This window comes from Petromyzon marinus, chromosome 13 (assembly GCF_048934315.1).
Source record: "Petromyzon marinus isolate PM22_M1 ecotype Great Lakes invasive population chromosome 13, UKy_Petmar_22M1.pri1.0, whole genome shotgun sequence".
Lineage (NCBI taxonomy): Eukaryota > Metazoa > Chordata > Hyperoartia > Petromyzontiformes > Petromyzontidae > Petromyzon > Petromyzon marinus.
In genome coordinates, this window is record NC_133679.1 from 8,382,193 (window position 1) to 8,409,827 (window position 27,635).

Genomic DNA, 27,635 nt, shown 5'->3' on the forward strand with positions numbered 1-27,635 from the left:
TAAATGCAATAACATTTTTTTTATATACACCGTCGAATTGCGAGCTTACTTTGAAGATACTGTACGAGAAACAATGAGCATGTTTATTTTGTTGAGAGGCGGGCACTCGTAGGCAGAGGTGTGGTGGGGGGGACCGTCTTGAACCCGGATCTGAACAGCGGCAGGGAGTTGACGGCATGAATGGCTGTGGGGGAAGGCAGTTCCAGACAAAGGGAGCAGCAGAGGAGCAAGGGCGACCGCCCACTAAGCTAAGGTTGACTTGGGGATTCGATTGGCCTTGGTTGCTATATCAGAGGCGAGTGGAGCTTTACAAATGTGGACTAATAGAACCCGGTTTTGTTCGTCAGGGTTAATGTTTGAACCAGCGCTATGGTTAGGATTACGAAGTGTTTGGCTTATGGATTATGCTGTCAGGGTTATGGATGGTGTAATTTCAGGGCTAGGGCTATGGTTAGAGCAGGGTTATTTCAAGAGTGCTCAGGGTGGAGTAGTGGAACAGTACAGTACTTTCTGCACGATGAACCAGGCGACATTAGTTCAGTTATACTCTTTGGTTCTTTCGGTAAAGTCACGCAGGTAGAAAAAATAATAGATCACGACGTTTCGATCGCAACACAAGCAATCGTCATCAGGTGAGACAACCACGGCAAGAAAACTGCTGAAACTGCTTCAGCAAGAACTGCTGAAAATGCTTCAGCAGTTTTTCTGATCTATATTTTTTTCTACCTACGTGACTTTACCGAAAGAACCAAAGAGAGTGGATTCCTGCAGTTGCGAAAGCTTCAAATCAAGATTGAGTTCAATAATGTTCTACGCTTTATATCAGAGGCGAGTCATATTTGTGTTCACGGGGTTCGTTTTAGGGCAAGAGTCGTGGTAGTTTTATGGTTAAAGCTTGGGGTCTTGGTCTGTATGAGGTCAGAGCTATCAATAGTGTTAAGCTAATGTCAGCGTCAATGGCTAAGGTGAGAGGTTGTGGTGAGGATTAAGGCTAGTGAAGATAGAATGTCATTAATCCTGAAATTATTTGTGAGCAAAGTATCTTCAGAGAGACTAATACAATATTAGTAACGTGTTTCTTAAATAAAAGTGCACTGAAGAAGTCAAATACATGATTGTGTTTTACTCAACACAGATAATGTTTTTTTTAGGTTGCACTATTTTCACAACAACAGTTTGGCAACATCCCCATGTGCATGGCTCTTCATGCCAAGGCTGAGCCTCGGTTCAGCCCTCTAATCTTCCAGCTGAATGTCAGCTGCCACTGGGTCATTACAATTTCCTCATTCTGTGTATGTGCGTGTTTTTAATCGAACGCTGTAAACAATATATACATGGGATTGGGTGTGGTGGTGGTGGTGGTATGGTGTTTCATTTTGCGAACGACCAGGGTTTGAACTCTGACAATTCACATCACTGCTTTTATTCCCAGCAATCACCGATTTATTTATTCTTGCCGCTCGGTGGTCAGTCGCCTCTTTATTGTTCTTATCGTGCCAATACTACCAAGGTTATTGTTCCTGTGAATTCCACTCATTGATTTCTTCTCCACGATGCTGAGCACCTGCTCTTCCAGACTTGACTTTTAGTTCATCCATACTGTAATGAACTAGCATACTGCGGGTCAAAACACTCTTCTTTTGAACGTTGCTCATTTCAAGAAACGCATTAACTAATTTCAATTTCACCTTCATTTAAGCTGTTTTGTTGCTGGCTGCTCGGCATTTTGGGGTTTTGGGCCTGTGCCTAGCAACTGTGCTTACAAAAAATTAACTCGACTCCTGTGCCAACTCGGCCTCAATACCTCGTGTGGTCCAACATCGCAGAAGGTGGTACCTGGTTCCACTGCGTGTATGACGAGTCAGACTTACCGTATTCGGTGGGCGTTGACGGCATTTGGTTTAAGTTATTCAGGCAATAAGGGCGGGATCTTTGTTTAATATAATTGGGGCAGGAATTGATTTAAATTCTTTTGTTGCTTGTGACACACTTGCACAGTCGAGAGTAATGTGAAACTACGAGCCTCAGTGAAATCGGGCCAGGTTGCTTGGTGTGTAATTTGAGTCGCTCGCCGTAAAAAGCAGGGCTTTTGAGGCGTGATCTTTGTGCTTGCTTTGGTTCATTTTCTAAAGTGATAATTCCATTACATAGAATCCACCCGTGCAGGCAACCCTACTACCCCCCTTCTCACTGGTTTCACATTCATTATTTGCATCTTACCCCTCATCTCCTTCTACGCAGCCCCAAGTCACTCAGGCTGAAAGACATATTTTGTAAGCATTGATTTGAAAGTAGGCACTCTGCACTTTGTTTATATTCTGAAACCGTTATATTTATTATTTTGAGCCATGTCTCATATTCAGATAGTTAAATTTTTAGCATTTGAGAAACATTTCGCACCAAGGCAGGTGTTTAGTGAGCATGTTGGACAGTTAGACAAATAACCTTTTTCAGATCCTTCAGCAGAAACATTTGGCAGAGAGGAGTGCACTTCGATACAGCTGAATGGTATGTGCATGTGATGCTCTTTCAGTGTCCGTAATTTTGTCAATGAAAATTATGATCAACAAATGGGACAAAAGAAGAGTAATTTTGTCAGTCCCACAGGCTGCATAATAGTGGTATTTGACTATACTTCACCACACCGGTCAATGTGGGTCGGTGAAGATGGGGAGCACAAATGGAAGGGCATTGGAGTACAATACAACAATTGATTTCTTTGCACTGCCGTCTGCAGCGCATCACATACCCCCACATCCTATATAATAACCTGTTGCACATTACATGGTGGTCGCCCATCCAAGCACTATTCATTCTCAGCTCTGCTTAGCGCCCGGGATCTGATGAGATCAGATGGTTTGACAAAAATGTAACTCTTCTCACACATATTGTCCCACAATAATAAATATTGTGGGCTCATTTACATTACAAAGTGTGTCAACTTCAATGTTGATTTGAAGCTTTAGTGACTACAGGAATTACTACAAGAATGACTAATTTAGCACTCTTGAAATTCGTGGTCCGCCAGGCAAGTGTCTAGCTGTGTTGTTGGCCTGACTGGTTTTGCATCACATAATTTTTTCTTAGGTTTGTTGAATTCTCGTCTCTCATCTTGTTGTATTTACCTCCGTGCAGTTTAACACTCTCTATGTGTTGCATTGGTGTCGCCCTATATGCTCCCTCGCTATTTGTTTTTTACACCTGATGAAGATCGCTTGTGTTGCGGTCGAAACGTCGTGATTGATTTATTTTAATATAATTTTATGGTATTTCTACATACGTGACTTTACCGAAAAAACCAATGAGTACAGGAATTCCTCTTTGGTTAACTTCCTACAATAGGGATGCGAAGTCACAAAACACCCTCCACCATCATTACCACGGCGTTATACGTACACTTATAATAGGAAACATGCACTGGGCTAATATATTTAGTGGCACTCTTTATTAAAAGCACATGGAGAACACAAATAGACTCGCTACAAAGCGGAAGACTGCACTTTACATTGCGATGTTTTAAACACTGGAGAATTTTAAGAAAGTTAACATGGACAGTTTTGAATTGACATGGACAGTTCGTTTTCCATCGTGCAGTTTTGTTTCCACTCGACAGAACAAATCCCTCCAAAGTGTAGGCATCATCGCCGCTATCGTTGAGATACTTGCTGCATCTAAAGTAGCGCCTGTCTCTCGTCTCTTGAGCTTCCCTTTCAGATTGTTTCCTATTTTCACATTGATTTTGTTCTTCTTGTAATGCCATTTGACTGTGACTTTTGTCAGCTGGCCATTTTTTGTGAGTGTGATGTTGATTTTGGATTATTTTTTTTTGCCCACGTTTTTCTCTTGTTTGTGGAATTCTAAGCTTGTGCTTTCCTTGCTCCTTTATCTGGATTACAGAAATGTATCAGTTTTATTACCAATGACACATGCTTGTAGGTACAAATGCGTTTTTGTTTCTCCTTGGTGTTCCATTAAATTTAACAGCCTTGCAGTTTGCTATAGCCGAGTAAATTATTTACCATGAGCTAGCAGCCAGGCATTTTCCATTACCGGAGGGTAAACATTGGGTGGATTATATACATATACAACATAAAAGACCTTGAATATAATTTAAGTAAAAACAAACTTTATTCTATAGAACATGTATTTCCTTTGTCAAAATTCTAATGTTTGAGACACTGCCAGTGGTAAACCAGTTTTACTACATTCGGTAAAAGTGACATAATAACTTGCACGAAAAAAATTGGAGGCCAGCCCATCGCATTGCTGCTGATTGGTTACAGCGTTATTTATTTTTATAATCTTCTCTTTAATACGCTCCATATATTTTTTTGCTTGCTCAGTAACCCGCGCGAGGGTTCGTGGCGACAGCTCGTGGCGGCCGGCAAGACGTGGGAAGAAGAATGGCTTCGGCATCGGTTGCGGCCGCTGTGGGTCCCGACAAGGAGGAGGCTCCCATGATGCGCGAGTACGGTGGGGCCACGCGGGGCCGTGGCGTACCTGATGACGGCTGGAGGATTTGCCTGAAGCATGAGTTCACCGAGAAGAGGAAACCCTTCCACCTGCAGAACATATCGCCCAAGCAGGTCATCGGCTTCTTTGGGATGGGGTTGAGGTGAGCGCTTTACTTTCTTCCGTCGGCTTTCAGCTGAGAATTCAGCTCTTGCCTCTCAGGTTTTATATTCACTGGGTGCATTATTCAGCTTCATCATGAATGGTTAATGTTTTGGGTGTAATTCAAAACTCAAAAGCGGAAAATCACTTGACATTTAAGAATCTGTTTTTACGTAACAAAAGAAATAAGAACGCGCGACTGTATATTTCTTTTATATATCTAATTCGCCATATAAAACAATAGTTAACATATTATTGGTTCTTTCGGTAAAGTCACGTAGAAGGGAAACAATAAAATTAAAAATACAATATAATCTATTTTTATTATTAAAAGAATAAAAATATAATATAAAATGTAATATATTTTTATTATTTTATTGTTTCCCTTCTACGTGACTTTACTGAAAGAACCAAGAATATGAATCCCTGCAGTCACGAAAGCTTAAAATCAAAATAGTTAACATATTTTTCGATATTTTTTTATGTGATGGGACATCTATGAAGGAGATGTATTGTCTGCTTATTTATTTTGTTACTTATGTTAGCGACAATTAAGCTAATGGTTATTTGTTTTATGTAGGTACTTGTGGTTTTACCAGAAGAAAAAGAGGGTAGAAAAAAAGGCTCCGTTCATCGATCTTTTCGACTCTCAGCCATTACGACAGATTTATGGTACGTACGCAATGACACCCACATGTTTTTTTAATGAGCCGCTATGGCAACTAAGACGGTTTGGTCTTGAGGTTGGAGGCCTCTGGTCTCCCAAATTCGTTTTGTAAAGCATGAAAGAAAAGGATTTAGAATATTGTACCTCGGACAGACTTGAGCTGTCTACTTTATTGTTGTAGCACTAAAATGTGTTGGTTTTCTTTTTGTGTCAAGTTGCTTTAGAATTCTTTGTGATCATTACAGGATAACAAATGGACCTTTGCAAGCCAACCAATTTCATTCAGAGTAAATGCTGGGCTTGTTTTAAAACAGCATTTAGAAGTCTTATAGAGGGAGTAAGCCTGGTGGTCAAAGTCCAAAATATGTTTTTATAATTCTTGGACCAAATACTCATAACATTCCTATGTTGTCAAAGGACTGCCTAAGTTTCGCCAACTTGTGAAGTAATCCTGAATCATTAGTGGAAATATTTTATTCACACCCTTGAGTCTGTTTCTCCAATCACAAAGATAAGTTGTGCAGTGTACAGCCTGTTGGTTTAACTGCTGCTTTTGGTAGGGAAGTTACACCCTCAAGAATAAAGTTAAGAATTATGTTTTTTAAGATGTTTCTTTTGCTGGTTTAAGAAAATATCCCCTGAATTGTGACTAAAACCGCTTCATAGAACGTGTCTTATTTTATATTTGAAGGTTGTGAAACTATTAAATGTGTTTCTTTATATTAAATATAACAATACTTTAAATTTACAATTAACTCTTTGAATCGATACTTTTTTTGACCAATGCATTGGCTTTAACAGTACATATATTTGTTTTGTCAACCCTAAGTTTGAATACTTTAATAAAAGAAAAAAACTGGCAAAAGAGGTTTATCAAATCTTTATTCTCCTTTAAAAGAATATCACAGCAAAAAAATGTAAAGCCATTGCTGCGAAAAGATTTGTACATTATTTAATGAGCACACTGAATGCTCGTTATCAGTAGCAGTGGCGCGGTCATTGATGTGCCTCTAGGCGTTCCACTGGGTGGCATTGGAGGTGGCTGCATCACAAGGGGATGGAAGGGGGAATTTTGTCGCTGGAATCTGCAGCCCGGCCTCTACGCCTACGAGACCATCTCTGCGGACCAGGTGCTCTTGCATTCACGCTCGCTCGCGTACACGAGCGGTTGTTTCTTCACACATTTCAGGCGGCCCTCAAAGCTTTACGAGCCATTGAACAGGAGGACCTTGTACTCTGCCACTAGAGTAATAGAAATGCAAAGTGTTGGCAAATGGAGAGGAGGCTAAAGTGGCCCAGGATGCTAATGCTGGTTGGGTTCGAATCTGGGTTGCAGCCACTTCTGGCTAAACTACATTCTCAATTATGGTGAGTTAATGACGGTGTGTAACAACATTTTTTTTGTCCCTGGGTAGTAAGTGTTATTTCCTCATTGCTTATGCCTCAAAAGTAAAGAAAATGGCTAGTATTTCCCACGAACTTTGCTTTTGTGACCAGGACACAAAAGCAAAGTTAATCATCCACTCCATCAATAACACTGTAACAATTTTATTTTTGTCCCTGGGTAGTAAGTATTATTTCCTCATTGCTTATGCCTCAAAAGTAAAGAAAATGGCTAGTATTCCCCACAAACTTTGCTTTTGTGACCAGGACACAAAAGCAAAGTTAATAATCCACTCCATCAATAACACTAACAATTTTTTTTTGTTCCTGGGTAGTAAGTGTTATTTCCTAATTGCTTATGCCTCAAAAGTACAGAAAATGGTTATGTTCCCCACAAACTTTGCTTTTGTGACCAGGACAGTAATATTTTGAAATTTACCAATTTTTATTGTGAAAACGTGTGCATTTGTGTCATTCCATCGCATAAAGTCCTGGTCACAAAAGCAAAGTTTGTGGGGAATAATAGCCATTTTCTATACTTTTTAGGCATAAGCAATTAAAAAATAACACTACCCAGGGACAAAAATCGTGTTACATAGTGTGATTATAGCCTGATCACAAATGACTGCATAAAAAAAGGCGACATTCAATTAACTTTTTCACCTCATTAGCATTTTTCAGCTCTGGAGAATCTTGTGAGAGGGTTGATCACCTGTGGATAAGAAGCAATTGAATGGCCTTCAGAAGTGGCTCTCGTGATGCCGATAGCACATGTGAAATATAATCGTCTCAAAAAAGAAAAACAATTTGGCAAACAATAAAAAACAGATTTTGTCTTCCCCTTTCAGAGCAAGTAGGTAATTGTGAATATCGTTATGTATGTGGGCGCGTGTGTGTGCAGTTTACGGTGTGCGTTCGGCGGAACGGGCAGACCACGTACCAGCAGGTGCTATCCCCAGATCAGCCTCACTCGCTGCAGAATTGGAACTGGGGCTTTTGTGGACGCTTCGCTTACTACCACGCACTCTACCCTCGTGCCTGGACTGTCTATGAGCTCCCGGGTCAGGGCATCACGCTGACCTGCCGGCAGATCTCACCTGTCATCCCCAATGACTACAAGGTTGGTCGCTTGCACACAGCCACCATTCCATGTCCGTTATGGAGGCAAAAATATATTGAGCCCACAATTGAGTCGGTTCGCACACCCTAGGTGCTGTCATTTTCTGTAATAAAGGTATACATTCTTAGAAGGCTAATGCCAACAAAAATCAAACCTGTAAATCATGAGAATGACTCATCCTACTAGATTAGAAAAAAGTTTAGCGAAAGGGAGGGACAGACAGTGGTCACCTCCATAGGACGTGTGGGCTGGTCGTTATAACAGAGAAATAGTGCAGGCCATAAAAGCACAAGCTTTAAACAACATCGAGAAGTGTCATATTTTTTGCAGAAAGCACAAATATGTAAGTTGAAATTTTATTTTTTAGATAATTGAGGACATCCAAAATGTTTCAAAACGTATGAAAAAAATTGCAACAGATATTCCATGACTGTGCCCAGTTATACGTTGCGAGAGTGGGAATGTTTGTTCACGAACACGTGTCTTTAAACGGCTGCTAGGACTCAAGCCTGCCCACAGGCGTGTTCGTGTGGGACATAGAGAACCACGGCGAAGAGGACGTGGAAGTGGCCATCATGTTCACTATGAGCAACAGTGCAGGCCGCAAGCATGATGGCAAGGAGGGCCACTGGAATGAGCCGTTCCACACGGCGGGTGAAGGCGCCAGCGATGGTGCCGTTTCCGGCGTCCTACTCCACCACAACCACCCGACCAATCCCTACACCATGGCCATCGCCGCCCAGCACCAGGTTAGGCGTGCATTGGATTCCGGTTGCCGAACGAATACATTATAAGGTCGCACTGATTTACACACAAAGTGCTTGCCACAATTTAACCATAATACCTTGCTGATATCGTCAAGGAGCATAAATTATCATGGGAACTCCGGTTATTCTCACAGCAGCTTTTGTCTAGCCATCAAACAAAGACGGTCACTGCAATGCACACTTTCAGATGGCCTTCTGCGGCTGTCTGGAACACTCTTTCTATATTAGGAAGCCACTGGAGCCATGCACTGTTAAATCTAGATTGAAAACTCATTTATTTTGAACTGCTTTTTGTGTTTAGTTTGTTGTCCTTCCCTCGCACCTCCGATTAGCGTGGTTGGTTACATACGGTGCACAAGACGTTCATACATACAACACTATGGAGCAATGTTTGGTTTTTAAGCTAGTGCAACGATGCTGTTATTGCCATTCTAGGAGCTTCAGCAAATTCCCGAGGAGAGATTGCGTGTTTTCAGTATGTTGGTGCGTTTTTTTTGTTTTCTACCTAGTGTTTGAAGTCTTTATGCATTATCTCTAACTGTCCGTCTATCCGTAACATTCGGGGGTAAGGATGATCCAATTGAAAACTGGCCAAATTGATCAAAGGATTGCACTTGGAGACACAAACCAACATAAAAAATACTAGTTGTGAAGATGTAAGTGTTCACAATAAAGGTTTTTGGGTTAGATTGCGTTATTATGAATGTGTCGCAATCCTCCACCACCCACATGGCTAATCAGTAAAAAATGTGTCATGTTAACAAAACGCCAATTAATTACTTCTTCAGCCCACCAGTGTGTTTTAAGAGTGAAGAGTGGATTCACTCTTCAAACACACTTTTTTATTGATTGGCCGTGTCGGGTGGTGGAGGGTTGCGACACATTTATAATAACGCGATCTAACCCATACCGGTCGCGAAAGCCTACGTGTTCAACTGAGGATGCAAGTGTGTTTGTTCTGGCAGCTATCGATTGGAAATGAAAATGTGTTTAGATAGTTCCAGTCCGACTAAAGATCTATGGACACCTTGAGATATTTGTAGAGCCATGATATCAGTGTGAGTTCTGTACCATGAATACAGCATCGCTGATATCCATAGTTCAACACTCCATAAAGAGTCACTGACATAATTTGTAATCATTAACAAAAATCCAGGCTTGTGTTGGAAAGTCTGTCCCACGCAGGTTAGGTAAGTATTATGACATTAGGGTTCTGATTTTTGGGTTAGTCTCTTATTGCAAGGATCTGGTGGTTCACGCTTCTGTTGCATTGGTGGATTGGCTTTGGTAACCGTACACATTGACTGGGATGACCACATGCATGAGATTAAGGAACCACTTGGGCTTGAACTTCAGGCAGCAGGGATTTTAGCATGTTAAAACAAACATGTTTTCTGTTCCTTCGGCAATGTTTGTATTCTTAGCCTCTCACAGTCATGCAACTTTGTAGAAATTCAAAAGTGCATTGCTTACTTGAACAAATTACTTTGTTGTTATCAACCTTCTTTCTTGAAGAATGGTTGTATATGTTACAATTATAACTTTGTCTTTCTTAGTTTGTGTATTCTCTTCACCATGGTTTGTAGTTGTAGAGTTTGCTCGAACAGTGTAATTGTCCATAGCGCCAGGAAAGTTGCCACACTGCGTTCTGCGAATATTGTGTGTTGATGTCACATGTTTGCTTTGTGTTCGGTTGAAAAGACTTTGCGTTGTCGTTGAGTAAGCGTCATTTTGGATAGAGAAGTCACGCATAGGACAAAATGTGTGCAAACAAACATCTTGCCATTTTAAGATTTTAAAAGTTGCATGTGTGCCAACCCTTCATATTTGGTATGAATTGCGTGCACACCATTTATGTTATTTTTTTGTTTACAATCAACTAAAGACGTGATGAAACCAGATTTGCATTGTTCTCCCAGTTGTCATAGCACAGTGTCAAACTTTCATTTGGAAATTTAATAAGCTCTTGCTCCTCCCTCCCCACAGGCAGGTGTAACTGTGAGTCACTTGACAGAGTTTGACCCCAAGGGATTGGGGGCGGAGGTGTGGACAGACCTCATGCAGGACGGTCGTCTGAACTCGCCGCAGGGTACCACACCGCACCGGTTTATAGCCACGCAAGCCCTCCTTTTCACTTTCTTTAAATTGTTAAGTTGCACGCATGCAAACATTTTCAAGGTGATGTTGAGGATAATTGGTCGTAGTTCTTGACAAAAATCTTTGACTGCATGAGAAGTGAAATAAAGAAAATTGCAATGTTTTGCATCACTGACTAACTTCGTCATACTCAGAAAACACGATGCGTGACGTTTAACATGTTTGAACAGTTTTTCCAGTTCCTATGGAAAATAGATATTTTCATGGTGAAAAGGGGAAATGAAAATAATGAGGAATTTCAGGCTACAAAGCCAAGCTCACACATAATGTTATCACTTTTAAAAAGTACTTTTTAAAGGTTTTTACATTTGCAGAATTATCTCAGAACATTGATAGCCCTGCATCACTTTTAATGCAGATGTTTGGTGTGTTAAAAAAAGTTTTCATTGCGGTAAATGTAAATTTCCAAACTCTACGTTTGTAAGCCTGTGGTTTGTCTCCCAAGTATTTTTTTCGCATACGAGAGCTGCCTGGAATGAATGGTAAGGCTTTAAAAATGTTCCCCCCCTAAACAAAAGGCAGGCAACTTTAACATAGTTGATGTTATCCACTGGTCACTGTCACAATGGAATGTGATATATCTCGAATCACTTAAGCTCGCATTGGAATGCTGGTTGTCAGCAGGTCAAGTATGCCTTCGCATTTTGCCTCAAAATTGTATCCGCTTGTGCCCGGTCCCTGCTTTGGCACCATGCAACGTGCAGGCCCCAGCAAGCCCACAAGAAGCCGGCAGGAGGTTGCCGCCGCAGTGGCATCAACCGTCTCCGTGATGGCTCGCGGGAGCGCACAAGTGGAATTCTGCCTCGCTTGGGACATGCCGAAGATGCGTTTCAAATCCAAGGAGCGCGAGTACTGCAGGTGCAGTACGTCAGCGATGTTTGTTTGTTTCATTGGGACGCTCTAATTCCTTGAGCATGTTGAAAGCTTTAATCCAGAGGGGTCAAAGTATATTGCACTGTTGACACTCTTCAGAGAAATGCATTAACCTGGGTTGGCACCTTTTCAGGTATCCATAAGAATCTTGTCTAAATGAATGTCGCCATAATGTTGCCTTGAAGAATGTCGGAAGGGTGTGGATCATGACTGGCAGTTGACCCAACCAACTATTTCCTAACTCCTGAGGGATTGCATAACTAGCTATGTGCCTACGTGACACAACGGTCATGGTCTGTCCTCAAACTGTACAAACGTCTTCGTTTCTGTGGACTGTAGTAAAAATCAAGTCTCTGTGGTCAGGAGATGGCAGTACAGCAAATGGCTGCAAGCTGTTCAGAGCGATTGAGTTGTATTCTGTTGTATGCATCAACTTTCATGGGTTTTCTCTGGCTGCTTTGGCTTCCATAAAAGGAATTGCCCAAGCATATCAATGAATGCAGTCTCGAGTCTCAGTGCGATAAATAAATGACATCTGTATATTTTTCCCTGATCAAATCACCCAGAATAAGGCCCACTTTCATCAGACCTCTGAAGACAATCATGGTTAAGCCTGGACAGTGCTGGGATAGGTGATCACCATGCACAACAGGTGTTAGAGGCTGCAGGGCAATGTTTTGGACAGCAGAGGACATTGCAACAAAACCCATCGAAATACGGTGCTCAAACCTCTACGCTCCCCACCTTCAACCCACACTGACCAGCTTGTTGAAACATGGTCAAATAACGTCCGTGGAATGGGGAAGACTACGTGGATTTACAGAAGGGATGAACGTGTACATTATTTATTTAACACCGTCTGCCTTCACCTCACACTCCTGCGTGTGCGTGCCTCGGTGTGCACAGGCGGTACACACGTTGGTTTGGCACCGATGGGCAGGCTGCCCCCAAGCTGTGCCTTTACGCGCTCTCTCGCTACAAGGAGTGGGAAGAAAATATCGAAGCCTGGCAGAGCCCCATTCTCAAGGACACGTGAGTACCAGAGCAAGGGGTTCAGGCAGAAGAGGCATTGATTGATCAAAATCAATGCCATACTAGATTTTAAGTTTTCGTGACTGCAAGGATCCATATTCTTTGGTTCTTTCGGTAAAGTCACGTAGGTAAAAAAATAAAATAAATCACGACGTTTCGATTGCAACACAAGCAATCATGACGTCGTGATTTAATTTATTTTTTCACCTACGTGACTTTACCGAAAGAACCAATGAATATCAATGCCATAATTTCAAGAATTAGTATGCCCTTATGTAATAATTCCTGACACTACACTGAAATTTAATAAGTTGGATAATTTAGTTTTGCATAATTTGTCAATCGGATTGGATTGCAATCACAGATACACAGGTGAGGTGCATATTCCATTGGTGGTAGTATAGGGTGTTTAGAAGTGATAGATTTGCATTTTAATAGTCGCAGCATCATTAAATGCAATGATGAAGTACTTTATGAATTGCTTTTCTTAATTATAGATGTCAATTTTTCATGTTTTGTATTAGTAAGTGAAACCCTGCTGCGATTTATTGAATTTTGTAATATTTATTCGAAATGCGCAATTTCTGCAGCAAATAATAATAATGTACCACACTGCATTTAAAAAAAAGTAAAATAGTTATTAAATCGATGCAGTCATCACATCGATGCGTTTATGAATGCAGGCTAGCATGAAGCACATGATCTAGAATTAATTAAGGTTACGGAAATGCAGTTATACCTTGCACCTCAATAAATGTAAGAACAGCATTATCATTAAAAGTCAAAGTAATAGTAAAGCTCGGGTTATTTAATATTTTCTACTGCAGTATTTTTTTGAGATGTTATGTCACAATGGTCATAGCTCTTGTGATAAGCACATGGCTGGACAGATTTAAACGAGGAAAAAATAGAAAGAGGAACTTTTTTCTTCGTATCAAGATGAAGTGACAGAAATATATAAAAAATATAGCTAAATCAAACTGTCAAGAGTTCCAATTAAGAGTGCAGTTAATAATTGCTAAATTGTCATATTGAACATTTATCCCACTTAAAGCCCCTTCCCAAGCATAAAAGTAGCATCTGTTGAATAGAAGACCTGTTAACTGCTGACTGACTATTCATGTTCGCGAGTGAAATTATTCAGGCAATGCCACTGTAATGTCCACTTGCTCGTGCGCAGCTCCCTGCCAGCCTGGTACAAGTCTGCTGTGTTCAATGAGCTCTACTTTGTGACGGATGGAGGAACCGTGTGGGTCGAGGCTCGTACGGAGGAAGCACCCAAGGGGTGCGACGACGACGACGTGCGGCCAATGAACGGCACGTCGCCGCTGCCCTGCAACGAAACGCTGCTAGAGTACGGCCGCTTCGCCTACCTTGAGGGTGCGTCGGCACAGTTTGGCATAAGCGTGTGTGTGGTGCTGCCGTTTGTTTCACGTTTTGTTTTTTTCTCTGGCATGCCTGCAAGCTCTTGTGTAAGGGTTTTGAGCTGGGTGCAGTGGCTCACGTTGCACATTTGTGAAACTCCCAAACCCACTGGGTTGCTACGTGGTCGCGATATTGCAATGCAAGGGGATTATTGCTTTTCTCTGTGTGGAGCTTTAAGTGTTATCCTCTCCAACTCATTGTTGGTTTTTTTTTCCTGTCGGGTTCTCCCGTGTTTTGCTGCAATGTCAAAACGCTCATTCATGAAATTGGTGATACTTCCCAATGCAAAATCTTCCTGAAAATGAGTCTTGGTACTCAGTGCTGCTTTACTGAATGTTGGACATTATTATTAACAAGCCTGTGTCTGCATTGACAGTTCACTATCAATAACTCCATGGGCACATGAAGATTAGGGGTAGCTGCACTGCCCACTTCTCGATAGTGTGGTGAGCCATATGCTGTCCCCTTAATATTCTTCACGGGCCCAACTACCTGCTCGACATGGGCCCTTGGGGCATTGTGAGGGGAGACTTTAGCTTCATCTCAAAATGGCCTTAGTGCCACTCATGTACCACTTGTAAAGCCACACAGTGTTTATTGACATACGATGCCATCTTCAATGTTTTAACTACACCACTTGTGAATAGTGATGAGGTTACGAGGTGTTATACTGGCTACTTGTTCCTCACAAACTTTTGGAATGCAGGGACAACAGCATGTTTGTACAGAAATGTACATCTTTAATACCCTTCGAAATCTTAACTGATTGAAAAAGTTATTTAATTTTACCTTGCTTTTGTGCTTTATGGATCATTAAATGTCAGTTTTAAATCTGAAACCACACTCCCAGAAGCACTCAAAAATGCTTAGACATGAAAGCGAATGATAGTTTCGGGGATACGACTGGTGACCGTTGATGGACCAACAGGCCGTGACCTTGATTGCTGTTTCAGTGTTTGCCTGCACAAAACATACCGATATTGGCTTTTGCACCCATCACTGTGAGACCGGCAATAAACGCCCTGGTGTTTACCCCGGGAATTATAAACCATGCCTGGCTATGCCTGCCAAGACTAGTGCATCCATCTTGTGCTGTAAATGCTATTATCGCGGTTTGCTGTGTGGTTCTGCAGGTCAAGAGTACCGCATGTTCAACACCTACGACGTGCACTTCTATGCCTCTTTTGCGCTGATCATGCTGTGGCCACAGCTGCAGCTCAGCCTCCAGTATGACATTGGTGAGGGATCTTGTTATGGACTGTAATGTAAAAATGATGTTCATAAAATGTAAAAGCTCTGAAGGAAGATGCAAACTAAAAAACGCATGTCAACTTGTAGATACATACCTTGGCTGTGTTTCCGAGGCTCCCTGTCAGAATTAAAAGTTTCTTTAATTTTTTAACTACTTTAAAGTGAGGTGCTCCATTATAGCACTCCAGTGATGTCACACTGACTTCTTAATATATTTCAACACGTCAGTGCTGTTGGTTGGATTGCGTATTTCTTTAAATAGCTTTTAAATTTCATGTTGATAATTTGTTGGCCTTTCATGCACTTTATTATATTTTAAGAGTGCTCAAAATCTTGCTTTTGTATCGTTAAGTTGCGTCTTAATTCGTATCGTATGCATCGTCAATGCAAATGGATACATCTGTTGGAAATTATCTTTCAAGAAATTAAGGGAAGAAATTCATAAACTGCTCCCTTGTGTTAAAAAAAGGGAACCGAAGCACATTTTAACGTGGTCTATAAGCTGCTACATTTTGAGGTCAAGTAATTTAGAGGCGCAGAGTGACAGAAGGGTGTCTGAAGGGCGAAATCCATCTCTTTTTTTTTACATGAAACCACAATCACTATGCTGCCCTTGTCATTGAGATTACTGTGTGCTTATATACCCACGTGTGTGAATGTGTCCAATAGTGTAGCCATATATAAAATTATTGGTAATTGGAAAACAGCCAATATAGAATAGATTGAAATGTTGGGACAACTGTGATTTTTAAGTTTGAATACAGTGACGTGGATGTTAGTGATGCTACTCGTGACGTTTCATAGCTGTTGCTACAGAATTATACATGTAATGATTTTGCAACAATATTTGATAATAATTCGTACAAGCAGCTCACACCTTGAGTTATAGATTATTAAGAGGCTTTGCACATGTTGCCCCCCTCCCCCCCTCGCCATTCAGTTTTTTGCCACAATGTAGGATGACGATTTTGTTCAAGAGTTAATGAATATTTTGCCATTATGGTATATCTAGGTACTATTGTTGGCTGCAGTGTTTACGTAGCGTGATTGCGTACAATATAGCGATTGAAAATAATGTATTCTCAAATGCAGGATTCAATGCGTGAATCTGTCGTAATAATTAGCGCTGCTGCAGGGAGACAATGGAAACTCGGTTTATAAATATTAACAAAATAGCCTGCAGCAGCTGCTTCCTGTGATAGTTCTTGAAATGGATTTGAATATTACTTCGAAGATAATAACAAAATGTTTAACATTCCAAAAACACATTAATTAAATTCATTAAGTTCCTGACAAGTCATAGTTAATTATCTTAATAAGCTATAATTTAGCGTGAGTGTAAGTGTTTTGTCTGTTTTCTTCCACCACCCCCTGCTGTCATGTTCACTCCAGCGAGTGCGATTCTGGCGGAGGATACTCAGCAGAGAACCCACCTGATGAATGGAAGCCGCTCCAATGTGAAGACCAAGCATGTGGTTCCACACGACGTTGGAGACCCCTGTATGTTACCCAAAAAAAAATCCCCTTAATGGAAAACACAACGCTAGGAACGATTACCTATGTCAGATGATTTTTTTGCCGTTACGCACCACTTCTCTGTGTGTCCCATGCTAACAAGTGTTTGAGATGGGCTCTCTTGATGCGAGTTGGAAGCTGCGGCATGGCTATCAAGTGTGCCGGCGGTACAACTGCACCGTGGCCCATTGGCAGGAGAGTCTCAGATGTGCAGGGCTATGAAGAGTGGGGGATAGAATTGCATAGTGGGGTGCCTATTTCATTCTCTGCACCAGGCCCCATGTGAATCGCCCGCTATGCTACTCGTTTGAAGATTCATTAGGAAAAAAATTCACTGAGTTTTAGCAGTGCCATGATAGTGCCCTCTAGTGGTATTACATGGTGTATACATTGTATCTTTCAATAGCAGGTGGAGGATTTAACAATACATGTACACCACCACGTGGGAGTTAATCTTATCAATCTAAGTGCAAGTCAGGAAGGCACTAGGAAAATGCAAAACCTATGATGACTGCACTTATTTCCCAATCCATTTAGGTTTCAGATGTGAATATGCAGTATATTATTTACAGGAGCAGATTCGAACTTCTGCATTTACCATGGTTCAATGTTATTTTGGTAAAGACAATAACAAGATATCCTGACTGTGTTTGGGATTGGAACCTTCTAAAAAATTTTGCTAGCACCCATTTTTATTTTATTATCACGTAAAAAAATTTGCTTTAGCAATTGCCAAAATGCAAACTTCACGAAATTTTGTCAAGCCAAACCGTTGGTTTAATTGCGGCACACGGAATGATTTTCTATGTCGTGCAGCAGCGGTGTGTTGTACTTTGTTCCGTCTGCCACACCAGCTGGCCCCTGTTTGACTCCGTGCGCATTTTGCGGTGCAGACGATGAGCCCTGGGTGAGACTGAACGCGTACCTAATTCACGACACGAGGGACTGGCGTGACCTCAACCTCAAGTTTGTCCTGCAGGTTTACCGTGACTACCACGCAACTGGAGACCGCCGCTACCTCGACAGACTCTGGCCAGTCTGCAAGGTGAGCTGCCCAAAACCGCAAATGTCTGTTTGAATGGATTGTTGGCAAGTAACATTTCACCCTTCTTCCTTCTGTGATTTCATGAATTGTCATGATTTGCTGTCACGATTTGATTCTCAAATTGTTTCTACAGTGATACCTCCTATAGCACTGCCTTCTTATAATGTTGTTTCGTTATAACGCTCTTTGTCCTGGAGGAAAATTCCTGCGTGGATCAGCCCATATGTAGAAGAAAGTAGGCGTGGTGTTGCCCGTAGAGGTGTATCTTTGCCCATATATGGTCTTGTGGGACCTACATGGAGGTGTCGATTGCATTGATTCTGCTCATAGTTAATCCAACAGCCTCGTTAGTATCGATTCATTGAGGGTTAATCACTGCATCGATTCATGGCTGATCCATGGATCAGGTAATCCCATTGTTTAGTTCTGTATAGCCTCCTGTGGAATATGTGTTAACAGCAGATGGTTAAACTTATGCAAGTTCCCACTGAATGCACTACTGAGTACATTAATTCTTGCATTTTTTTAAGCCATTAAAAGTTATCACTTTTATTTATATAATGCTTTTATACATTTACCATGTGCACAGTAGAATTGTTAAGGATTGTAATTAATATACACCTGATTTGATTTAATGCACAGATTATGAGTGTAGTGATTTGAATGTTTTCATCTTTGCACATTTATTGTGCGGTTGCGTGCCACCGTGCAGCGATATGCACCGGGCTTCTTGCTAGGAAGGCAGTGGTTCACACTGCATGTACTTGTGTCGTGCTTATTGAGGCGTTATGGATCACTCCTCCAGGGGAATTGGTGGTAATTAACAGGGCCTTATGAAGCAGTGTTAAAGATTAGGTATATATTGAAAATGACTGAGTCAATCTTTTTCTCTATTCCTAATTTTAATTTAAACTTTATAGTTAGGTCAAGCGTAATGGTTTTATGCATTAAATCCATTATACCTGTACGTTTGTTATGCAAGTCCTTTATGGGTTTGTTCCCCAGTAATATCCAGCAGAGAGCAGGTGTTTTACAGCAATGCTGATATAAAATCCGAAGTTATCCTTGCTAGTTAGATTTATGTTAAAGTTTAACAATCTATTTCACTTTCTACATGGATCATATACAACCTCAGCTTTGCTACAGTGCTATTATGTCAATTGAAAATTATACAATGAATGAGTCACAAATGCTTTAACCTTATTCTTTCAAATAACTGTCAATGCGCATTGCAACATGGGCCCGATGTGACCACAGTGCCAAAAATCATAGTTTGTAAGTTTATACCAATCTTATTATCTTTTGTCTCAACACAGCTAAGTGAGGTGTACACAATCGCTGGGTTTTTTTATATATCAGAGCTCAGTATTTCATGTGGGTTTCCACTCAAGTCAGCTCTCATTCCGAGAGTGCGTCATTTTCTCTTTTATAAAACGATCAGGCGGCTCTTAATCTGTGTCCTCTATGCCCCTAACTGCAACAAGGAGAGAGAAGAGCGTTTATCCTTCACAAAACCTTCATCGAGCTTTCAATTGCTACTGCGCTTGGGACGTTTCCCTTATCACTCGGGTTGCCTTGATCTCATTTTTCACGACATGATGTGAAACGGTGTACATTTTCATGATGATTATTACGATGTCAGTTTCCCATAGCTATGTAATTGAGTTTCTCTTTCTCTTAATTGTATTCCTTTTGTGCTTTGCGGTACTTCCATTATGAATAATGATTACTTAAAGGTTCTTCAACTGCATTTCACTCACACATAATCCTCTGCCACGATTTTCCTAATCTTAAACTTTATAATCCATTATGCTATTAACGCACGTGCTGTGAATTTCACGTTGAGTAATTCATCAAATGTACTATTACAATAGTCTCGGATTAAAATTGGTATGTCAACTTTATTCAGATGTGACAACATGTGGTTCATAGGTAAGATAGTTATTTGTTTAAAAGTTTATATCTTCTGTTGTTTTACAAATTTTTTGCTTAGAAATTAGATGCAAAAAACTAAATTAAATGAGCAGACATGTAATGATATTTTTCAAAATTTGTGATATAGCAGCAGTTGGCTGTTGAGCCGATTGGTTGTGTTAAACATACTACAGACACATGAAGGATACGTATTGTGTGTTTATCTGTTTTGACACAAATGCGTTTTTTATATCGTACAATTTATGGTTATATCGCCATATCACTGCAACTCTAATCATCATACTTAATGAGATGTGACAAGAATATGATTATTGTACCCAATTAAATGTAAGGCATTAAAGAAGTTAACAGATGTACGTATTTTTCTCTCCTGTCTCTTGCATTCGTGTGTTGCAAAATCCCTAACTAGATTGTGATGAATTCCGAGCTTGAGTTTGACGCTGATGGCGATGGATTGATCGAAAATTCTGGCGCTGCAGATCAGACTTACGATGGATGGGCAGTCAAAGGAGCCAGGTGGGAATTATAGAACCCAGAGGACCCTTTTGTGATCAGTTCTGTTTCATTAATGCCTTCATATTGATACTTCCTCCTCATGGAGAGGGGTGATATCATTGTACAATCCATTTGTATGTAAGTAATTAATGTCTTTAATGAATCCATACAAGCTACTCCAAAAGATGTTTACATCATTGATGCAAGTAATCTCTTTTGTGGCACTGTGCAAAAAAAAAAAATCTCAATTCGTGCCATGATGGTACATTTTTCTTATTGGCTTTATCGGTGTGCAGTGACACATGCTCTTGTTAAAATATGGAAATAACTTGTGAGATGAAGTGTTTACTTATGAGCCTAATGCTCTTGAACCTGTTTTGCATCGCAAATATCAGAAAGGGCGATTCCACTTTTTGTACGAGTGGGACTCGTGATTGATTTGGTGTAGCTTTGCAATTGTGGCTGGGGCTGATGGACACGGGATGCTAGCTCACCATGTGTCCTGATAGAGCCTCCCAGAAATGTGGTAACTTACATTTGTACGATTCTGTTCTCACCGTTTTGTTGCTGTTGTCCATGGTATCCTCTCTGTGCTGCCCTACCCATGGCAGTGCGTACTGCGGGGGCATGTGGCTCGCCTCCGTGTGCACCATGCGCAAGATGGCCGACATTATGGGTGACTTGACCTGCTTCAACAAGTACGATGACATCCTCAGTCGGGGCAAGAAGGCCTTTGAGACCAAGCTGTGGAACGGTGGGTGGGTTGGGTGAGCTCGAGAGCAAGCTGTGGGAAGGGTGGGTAGATTGAGTGACCTTGAAACCAAGTTGTGGAATGGTGGGGTGGGTTAGGTGACCTTGAGAGTAAGCTGTGGAATGAATGGTGGGTGGGTGAGTTTGTAAAGTGACGGAATCAATTCCTTTGACCTGTTAGGCTTTGTGCACGGTGCTGCGAAGCCAGTTTGCGCAGTCCGCGGTTTTATTTCCGCAGCCACCAAATGTATTTGCGCGACAATATAAAAGTGCACCGTGTGCTCTAGAGTAAACATTAAAGAGCTTATGATTCTCACAAAAGTAGGCCATTGTACAATCTTTTGTGATCTCGTCGAAATCTAAAAATTCAAATCAATTTAATTATAAACTTACTATGCACGTGTACAGGTCTAAATATTCTTTACAAATGAGAGCCTGACATTTCAGTAAGATCCCTCGATGGAATAAAAAGTGTACATTGACACACAGTTTGTTGTTTTTCTCCCAATGCAGGCCGGTATTGGAAATATGACAGCAGTGGAGAGCTGTACTCGGCAAGTGTCATGTCTGATCAGTGTGCTGGCCAGTGGTATCTTGGAGCATCCAATTTGGGTGATGGAGAGTACGAGGTACGGACGTCGTTACCTTTACACTGCACAAACATGTTCCAGCACTCCACTGCTCTGGGGCCCATTCGGTTGAACTCTGTGGATTTGCTATGAATGTCATGGCCACTTGGGAAAATAGGTGAAACGAAGGTTAAACATTTCCTTTGTAGTTGAATTAAAGCAGAATTAAAAATATGACTCAATGTAAAAAAATAAGTAATATTTTAAAAAGCTTTTTTTTTTAAAACACGCTTTAATGAAATATACCGTACTAGTCATGGAAGAACTCCGTAACTCCAGGAAGTGGCCGCGAAGCTTGCCATAACGTAAGGGACCGTGGTGATTTACAGCCAACGTTAGTTGAGCATGGATAATTAGACCCAAGCCGAAACATAACATATAAAAAATAATGTTTTAAAATATATATATTTTTATTTTTAATGTCATCAGTATGACATAAGTATACCAAGTTTGCAGTCGATACCACATTGGGAAGTGGGTTAAAATTGAGTTACAAGATTTGAGGATACAACAACGACAACAACAGACAGTGAGTTAATAAAAAGCGTGTAAATATATCTGTTAGATGCATACCAACGTGGTCTAATCATAGTGATGTCACGTTGAAATGCATGGGACTAATTTTTGCAGTGGAGCGCTGTAATAGGTCTTCTTAACTCGTGTTCGACCACCTGCGATGCACTTACTAGTTGCCTATCTATAAGTTAAGATATCACTGTATTTTGAGTCATCTTCCTTTAATGAATGGAGGAGGACCAGTTGCCAAGACAGGCATTCAAGTGGTCCGGTGACCTTGGGGAAGACCTACTGTGCAGCAGTTGTGGGTTCTGGCAAAGGGGAGAACGTGTTGGCTCGGTGAGGTGGAATCAATGGATTTGGCCGTGATGTAGGGATGGCTGATTTTAGAGGGTTTTTGAGTCTCTTCCAGATTCTATTCCGATTCCACCTCTTCTCCCTTCACTTAAAAAAAACTGTTTTTACAATCCTTTATTTTGTTGTAGAATGTGTTATCACTGAATTAATGCAATTCAATAATTAAGGGGTGAAAACGAACTATATACAGAAACAGAATAAACATTAGCTGTAGGTTCTGATTATTTTATGGTTCCTGAATGTTGATCAAATACTTTAGGATACCTACATGTAAATGCATTGAAAAAAATTACAATGAAAATATTTTTTAAATAACCAAATAAATAATGACAATTCACACAATGATAACTGTTTTATAAAAATAAACAATATCATTGCAAATCTATATATTGATTAAACTTAACCAAAAAAATAATCACAATTCACACGAGCTATTTTCACATGAACCACCTCACACCAATAATGTCTCCTACAGCCACCATAGTTTAGTAAAGAAGGAGAGACGTGTAGATGTTCGAGTACGGTAACTGTTGAATTAATAAAAAGCAATTGTGTAATTGAAATGAAAATTATTGGAATCGATCAATGGTTTGCAGTCGACTCCATTTCCTACCAAAAGTAGAAATGATTCTGAAATGTTAAGGAATCAGGAATCGATTCTTCTTGAATCGAATCCCCATCCCTTCCCATGTAACATCTTATCGTCATCCTTGGATGCATTTTAAGTGTATTCTCAGCAGAGGGAGCCCGTTGTCTGCTGTAAATTACATTCAAAGCCGGGCAGGCAGAAACAATACAAATCTATTACCTTTAATCATTAATCAATCAACAAATGGGAGCTTAATATTTCAGTAAGTATAATAACGGGTATAAAAGTATTTTGCTTTAGTGAGCATAATATAATTCAGAAGCGACTGTACACTCCTCAGGCATTTCCCAAAGATCAAGTGCAGAGCGCCCTGCGCACGATCTATGACCTCAATGTCATGAAGTTCTCCGGCGGAACTATGGGAGCAGTCAACGGGATGATGCCCAACGGCACGGTGGATACAACCAGCGTGCAGTCCATCGAGGTGTGGGTGGGCGTCGTCTACTCCCTGGCTGCTACCATGATCCAAGAGGTGCGTGTGTGGATGTATGTTGAACTTCTTTCGCACCGTACGTATGCAACCGTGATATTCGGAGGTGCGGGTCCAATAACAGTACCACCACAATAACCACCACTGTTCCTTATAATAAGTGCCACCAGAGTAACCACAACTGCTTATTTTAATAACATTAATAGTGCATGTGTGTATATATATTCTTAGCTCTTTTGGTAAAGTCACGTTGAAGGGAAACAATAAAATAATAAAGTATATTTTATTATTTTATTATGATTCTGAAATTATTATTTTATTGTTTCCCTTCAACGTGACTTTACCGAAAGAGCTAAGAATATGAATTACTGCAGTCACGAAAGCTTTAAATCAAAATTTAGTGCATGTGTGCTTCTGCACCGCACACTTTTCAGTTCCTTGGCTGCATGAGCAGACCTATAGAATTTCTATAATGCTAATTGAACAAGCCATTGGCACACTGGGACTGAACAAATACTAGTATATAGTGTTGTAGAAGGGTGTACTTGTATAAATAAGTCACACGTTGGATGTACGTGACAAAATAAAACGGAATGCTTACGAATGTCGTCAAATCTCGGAAGCCAAGGACAGTTGAGCCTGGTGGATAGTGCTTGAATGGGGGACCACAATGCAATGCCAAGTTGTTATAGGCTACTGTGTGGTTGCGTGGCTACAAAATCTATTTTCATACCGTGCTTGCTATGCTCCGTGTGTATGCTCCTTGCCTTCATCAACCCACCCTGGTAGGTGTGGTGAGGTTTGGTCGAATAACCCCAGTGACGTGCATGGTGTGGAACGGCCCACATCCAGCAGTGGATTGACAATAAGGATGTACATGTGCAAACATGTTGGATGCAAGCCAAAATAATAAGAAGAGCGATTTTTTTCTAATTTGGTAAAAATCTAAATATAAGAGCCACCATGCTCGTGAATACGAGATGGTGGTTCTTAATAAATAATGTCACGAAGCAGTTCTATAATAGCCGCAGGTTGCCGTCCCCTGACTTAATAGGACAGGCTCAATGTGATTCTTTCGCAGACACGTGTCCTATGTTTCGTGATTATATGAATGTAGGCTTGTTTTCTTTTATTTGAAAATGTAATTTATTGGCAAAAAACAAATGGTGCATTGTAGCGTTGAGTCTTTGTTTATGCATCAAATAAGCATTCTGTTTTTGTTTTGTTGTACTTGTTCGAGTTAATTTTTGTGTGAATCAATCCTTAATACCATTTCAGCGTCGGTGGTATAACCTGTTTATTTTGGTTTGAATATGAGAAGTAAAATGGGGAAACTATATGTCTCATTCAGTTACATTTGGAAAACCATTCCATAAGTACAATTACATCAACATTAACTGGAATACTTTTCAAATATAACAAATAACTATAACTCTGAAGCTGCAGTTAACATGAGATTTGGATCGTGACTTTTCTGGGACCGAGAAAATAGGGGCACACCGAGGGGACGCCACTTGCATGGGACACTAAGTTCAAATCTTGGATGTTCAGTATTGACCACAAATGCCGTGGAATATGGCAGCAAGAAGGAAGCAATGGCGATATTCATTGGAATCGATGGCATTGTCCTTGATGACCTCTTTAACTTGAATTTAGGAGCCTCTTCAGCCATGCTGAGGAGCTTCGTTGTGAATTGAAGGCACACGTGGGGGGGGGGGGTGGAGCTGGCATCGACCATCTGCTTGTGGCAACGTGTGTACAAAGCACCCAATAAGTGAGCGGTTGTGTTGCACGTTTCCAGGGCTTGACAGAGGAAGGCTTCAAGACGGCCGAGGGCACATACCGCACAGTGTGGGAGCGGCTGGGCATGGCTTTCCAGACGCCTGAGGCGTATTGCGAGCAAGATGTGTTCCGCTCGCTCGCCTACATGCGGCCACTCAGCGTGTGGAGCATGCAGTGGGCGCTCGAGCGACGCGCGCGGAAAGATCGGGACGTCGCGTGATGCTCTGCCCAGCAGCGGCGGCGGCGGCAGCAGCAGAGACAAAAGCAGAACGTCGCAGCAGCAACTCCCCTAAGCCTCGACTTGACACTAAAGTGATCAAAGTGCAAACGCGTTTACAGTATTTAATTGGGATAGACAAATTTGTGTTGATGTGCATGTATTCTGGAAGTTCAACTACTGTGTTTGGGTTTTTTTCAAAACCTGTGGGCAAAATAGGACTATTGTAAATATATATTTAGTGAGCATGAGATCGATGTATATTTAAATTCAACTTTTTTTTTGTCACCGCTACACACACAGACTATATTAAATGTAATTGTCGTGCATATATTTTTTTTAAAGCTTTATAATTTTATTTTGAATACACTGTATGACCAGGCATATTTTAAAATTTAATTATGGGATTGTAAAACAAAAAGTCACTTTTTTTTAAATGAACGTACTCTATGGTGGGTTGCAGTAGCCTGTTATAATACAGGAATCGTAGGGAATAGTCAATTTGAGGACAAGCTTGAGAGCAACATTAAAAACAGCGTTTTTGTTCTCAGTGATGTCGCACCCAAGAGGACACGAACCTCGTGTAAGTGTCCAGACCGGGGTCTGTCTGCTCAATCGTCGTGAAGATAACCTTTGACGAAGTATTCTGTGCACACCGGACTGAAACACTTTTTTGTGGGTACCAGTTTATACTTTCTATGCATTATTAATTAAACTTCCTGACCCTTCTCACCCTTGAATATGACGACAGTATATGGCAGGGCAGCGCGATCTTTGGGGGGCTAATGGGAAGTCACGATGCTTGTTGTGCAGTGGGAATGAGTTCCGTCTCCAGTATTGTGTGCAATTATATATATAGTGTGTGTGTGTGTGTTATGGAAGGGGGGAGTTAAATCAACGCAAATTGTGATGAGCATTCTGTTGAAAAACCAGTACATCATGTTTACATATATCTTCACCATTTATTCAACAGGTATTCATGCACTTGATATCCAGAATTTTAATATTTATATAAAAACACTGTCCTCTTAATAAATAATGTACGTAGTTCATACAATTTGCCGATCACGTGGCGTATGTTTTGTGTGTGCTCCCACCAATGTGCAGATAGTAATAGAACAGAAAATACCGTGTTGCTTTGGTTAGCTGCCCGGATAGTTGTCAGGTGGCGAGCGGCTCACCACCTGTTCAAGGCAGGGACTTCTCCCTGTCGGGGCAATTCTTTAAGGATATTCACAGATCAGCCAAAGAGGAGCCTTCAAATGGACCAAAAATAGTAATTGTTATTCTTCAATGCTGATTGCTATTTTGTCAGGATCATTGTGTTATTTGAAATGTTTTATTATGTTTCGTGAGAAAACAAAAATTGGTATGGCCTTGAAAGTGTTGTAACAATGGTAAATGAAATAAAAACGAATGAGGTATTGGAAGAGCGTGACAACTTATTTAAATGTGCTGGCGTAGTCTGCAGTGGTTCGAGGTGAATGGTTGTCGTGGAGTCGTGGTTTCGCTTTTCCCATTGCTATTTAGGGCACTGAAATGCATTGATGAAGAGAATTAGTTCAAGGGAAGTGGTCCAACTAATGAGCCAAGAAGGACATACATGAGTCATAGGAGGCAGTTTCGGTTTGTTCACGCTGTAAGTTAGCTATGTTACATAATTTTATTTCATGTACTGTATATAAAATGAATGCTTTAACCCTTACATCACCAGAAAGCGATATACTCTACTTGTAAAGGTATTGGCCTATTTAGCCAACTAGGTTTGAACATATGAGAATGCCTGTCTCCACATACATACAATTTGTTTAAGACTAAAACATTTGATTTGCCAATCGAGTGATGGACTAAAACTTTTCGTCCATCACTATTGGCTGCAGACCAATATCCATCATTTTCCAAAGCAAGCAAACTCTTGAAACTGGTCCATAAGTTTGCTTGCTTAAATGTTGCTGGATGGATGAATGTTCAACGTCTTTTACACCAAGCGCTAATCAGAGGTGTGGGGGAGGGGACAAATCGTAAC

The 27,635-nt window shown here is 40.8% G+C and overlaps 1 protein-coding gene across 5 annotated transcripts in view; it reads left to right on the plus strand.

Annotated features, from left to right (window-relative positions):
- The window catches only part of GBA2 (glucosylceramidase beta 2), a 28,567-nt gene extending 1,528 nt beyond the window's left edge, over positions 1 to 27,039 (plus strand). For all 5 annotated transcript variants that reach the window (XM_032953365.2, XM_032953364.2, XM_032953361.2 and 2 more), the window contains exons 2-18: positions 4,344 to 4,615; positions 5,195 to 5,286; positions 6,296 to 6,411; positions 7,566 to 7,784; positions 8,285 to 8,533; positions 10,538 to 10,640; positions 11,413 to 11,566; positions 12,488 to 12,613; positions 13,794 to 13,993; positions 15,172 to 15,276; positions 16,682 to 16,789; positions 17,698 to 17,849; positions 20,194 to 20,300; positions 20,891 to 21,033; positions 21,543 to 21,658; positions 23,461 to 23,652; positions 25,412 to 27,039. In XM_032953365.2, the coding sequence (XP_032809256.2) occupies positions 4,404 to 4,615; positions 5,195 to 5,286; positions 6,296 to 6,411; positions 7,566 to 7,784; positions 8,285 to 8,533; positions 10,538 to 10,640; positions 11,413 to 11,566; positions 12,488 to 12,613; positions 13,794 to 13,993; positions 15,172 to 15,276; positions 16,682 to 16,789; positions 17,698 to 17,849; positions 20,194 to 20,300; positions 20,891 to 21,033; positions 21,543 to 21,658; positions 23,461 to 23,652; positions 25,412 to 25,612 (2,595 nt within the window). In that variant the 5' untranslated portion in view covers positions 4,344 to 4,403 and the 3' untranslated portion in view covers positions 25,613 to 27,039. The remainder of the gene's footprint in view (positions 1 to 4,343; positions 4,616 to 5,194; positions 5,287 to 6,295; positions 6,412 to 7,565; positions 7,785 to 8,284; positions 8,534 to 10,537; positions 10,641 to 11,412; positions 11,567 to 12,487; positions 12,614 to 13,793; positions 13,994 to 15,171; positions 15,277 to 16,681; positions 16,790 to 17,697; positions 17,850 to 20,193; positions 20,301 to 20,890; positions 21,034 to 21,542; positions 21,659 to 23,460; positions 23,653 to 25,411) is intronic.
- Positions 27,040 to 27,635: the final 596 nt, after the last annotated feature.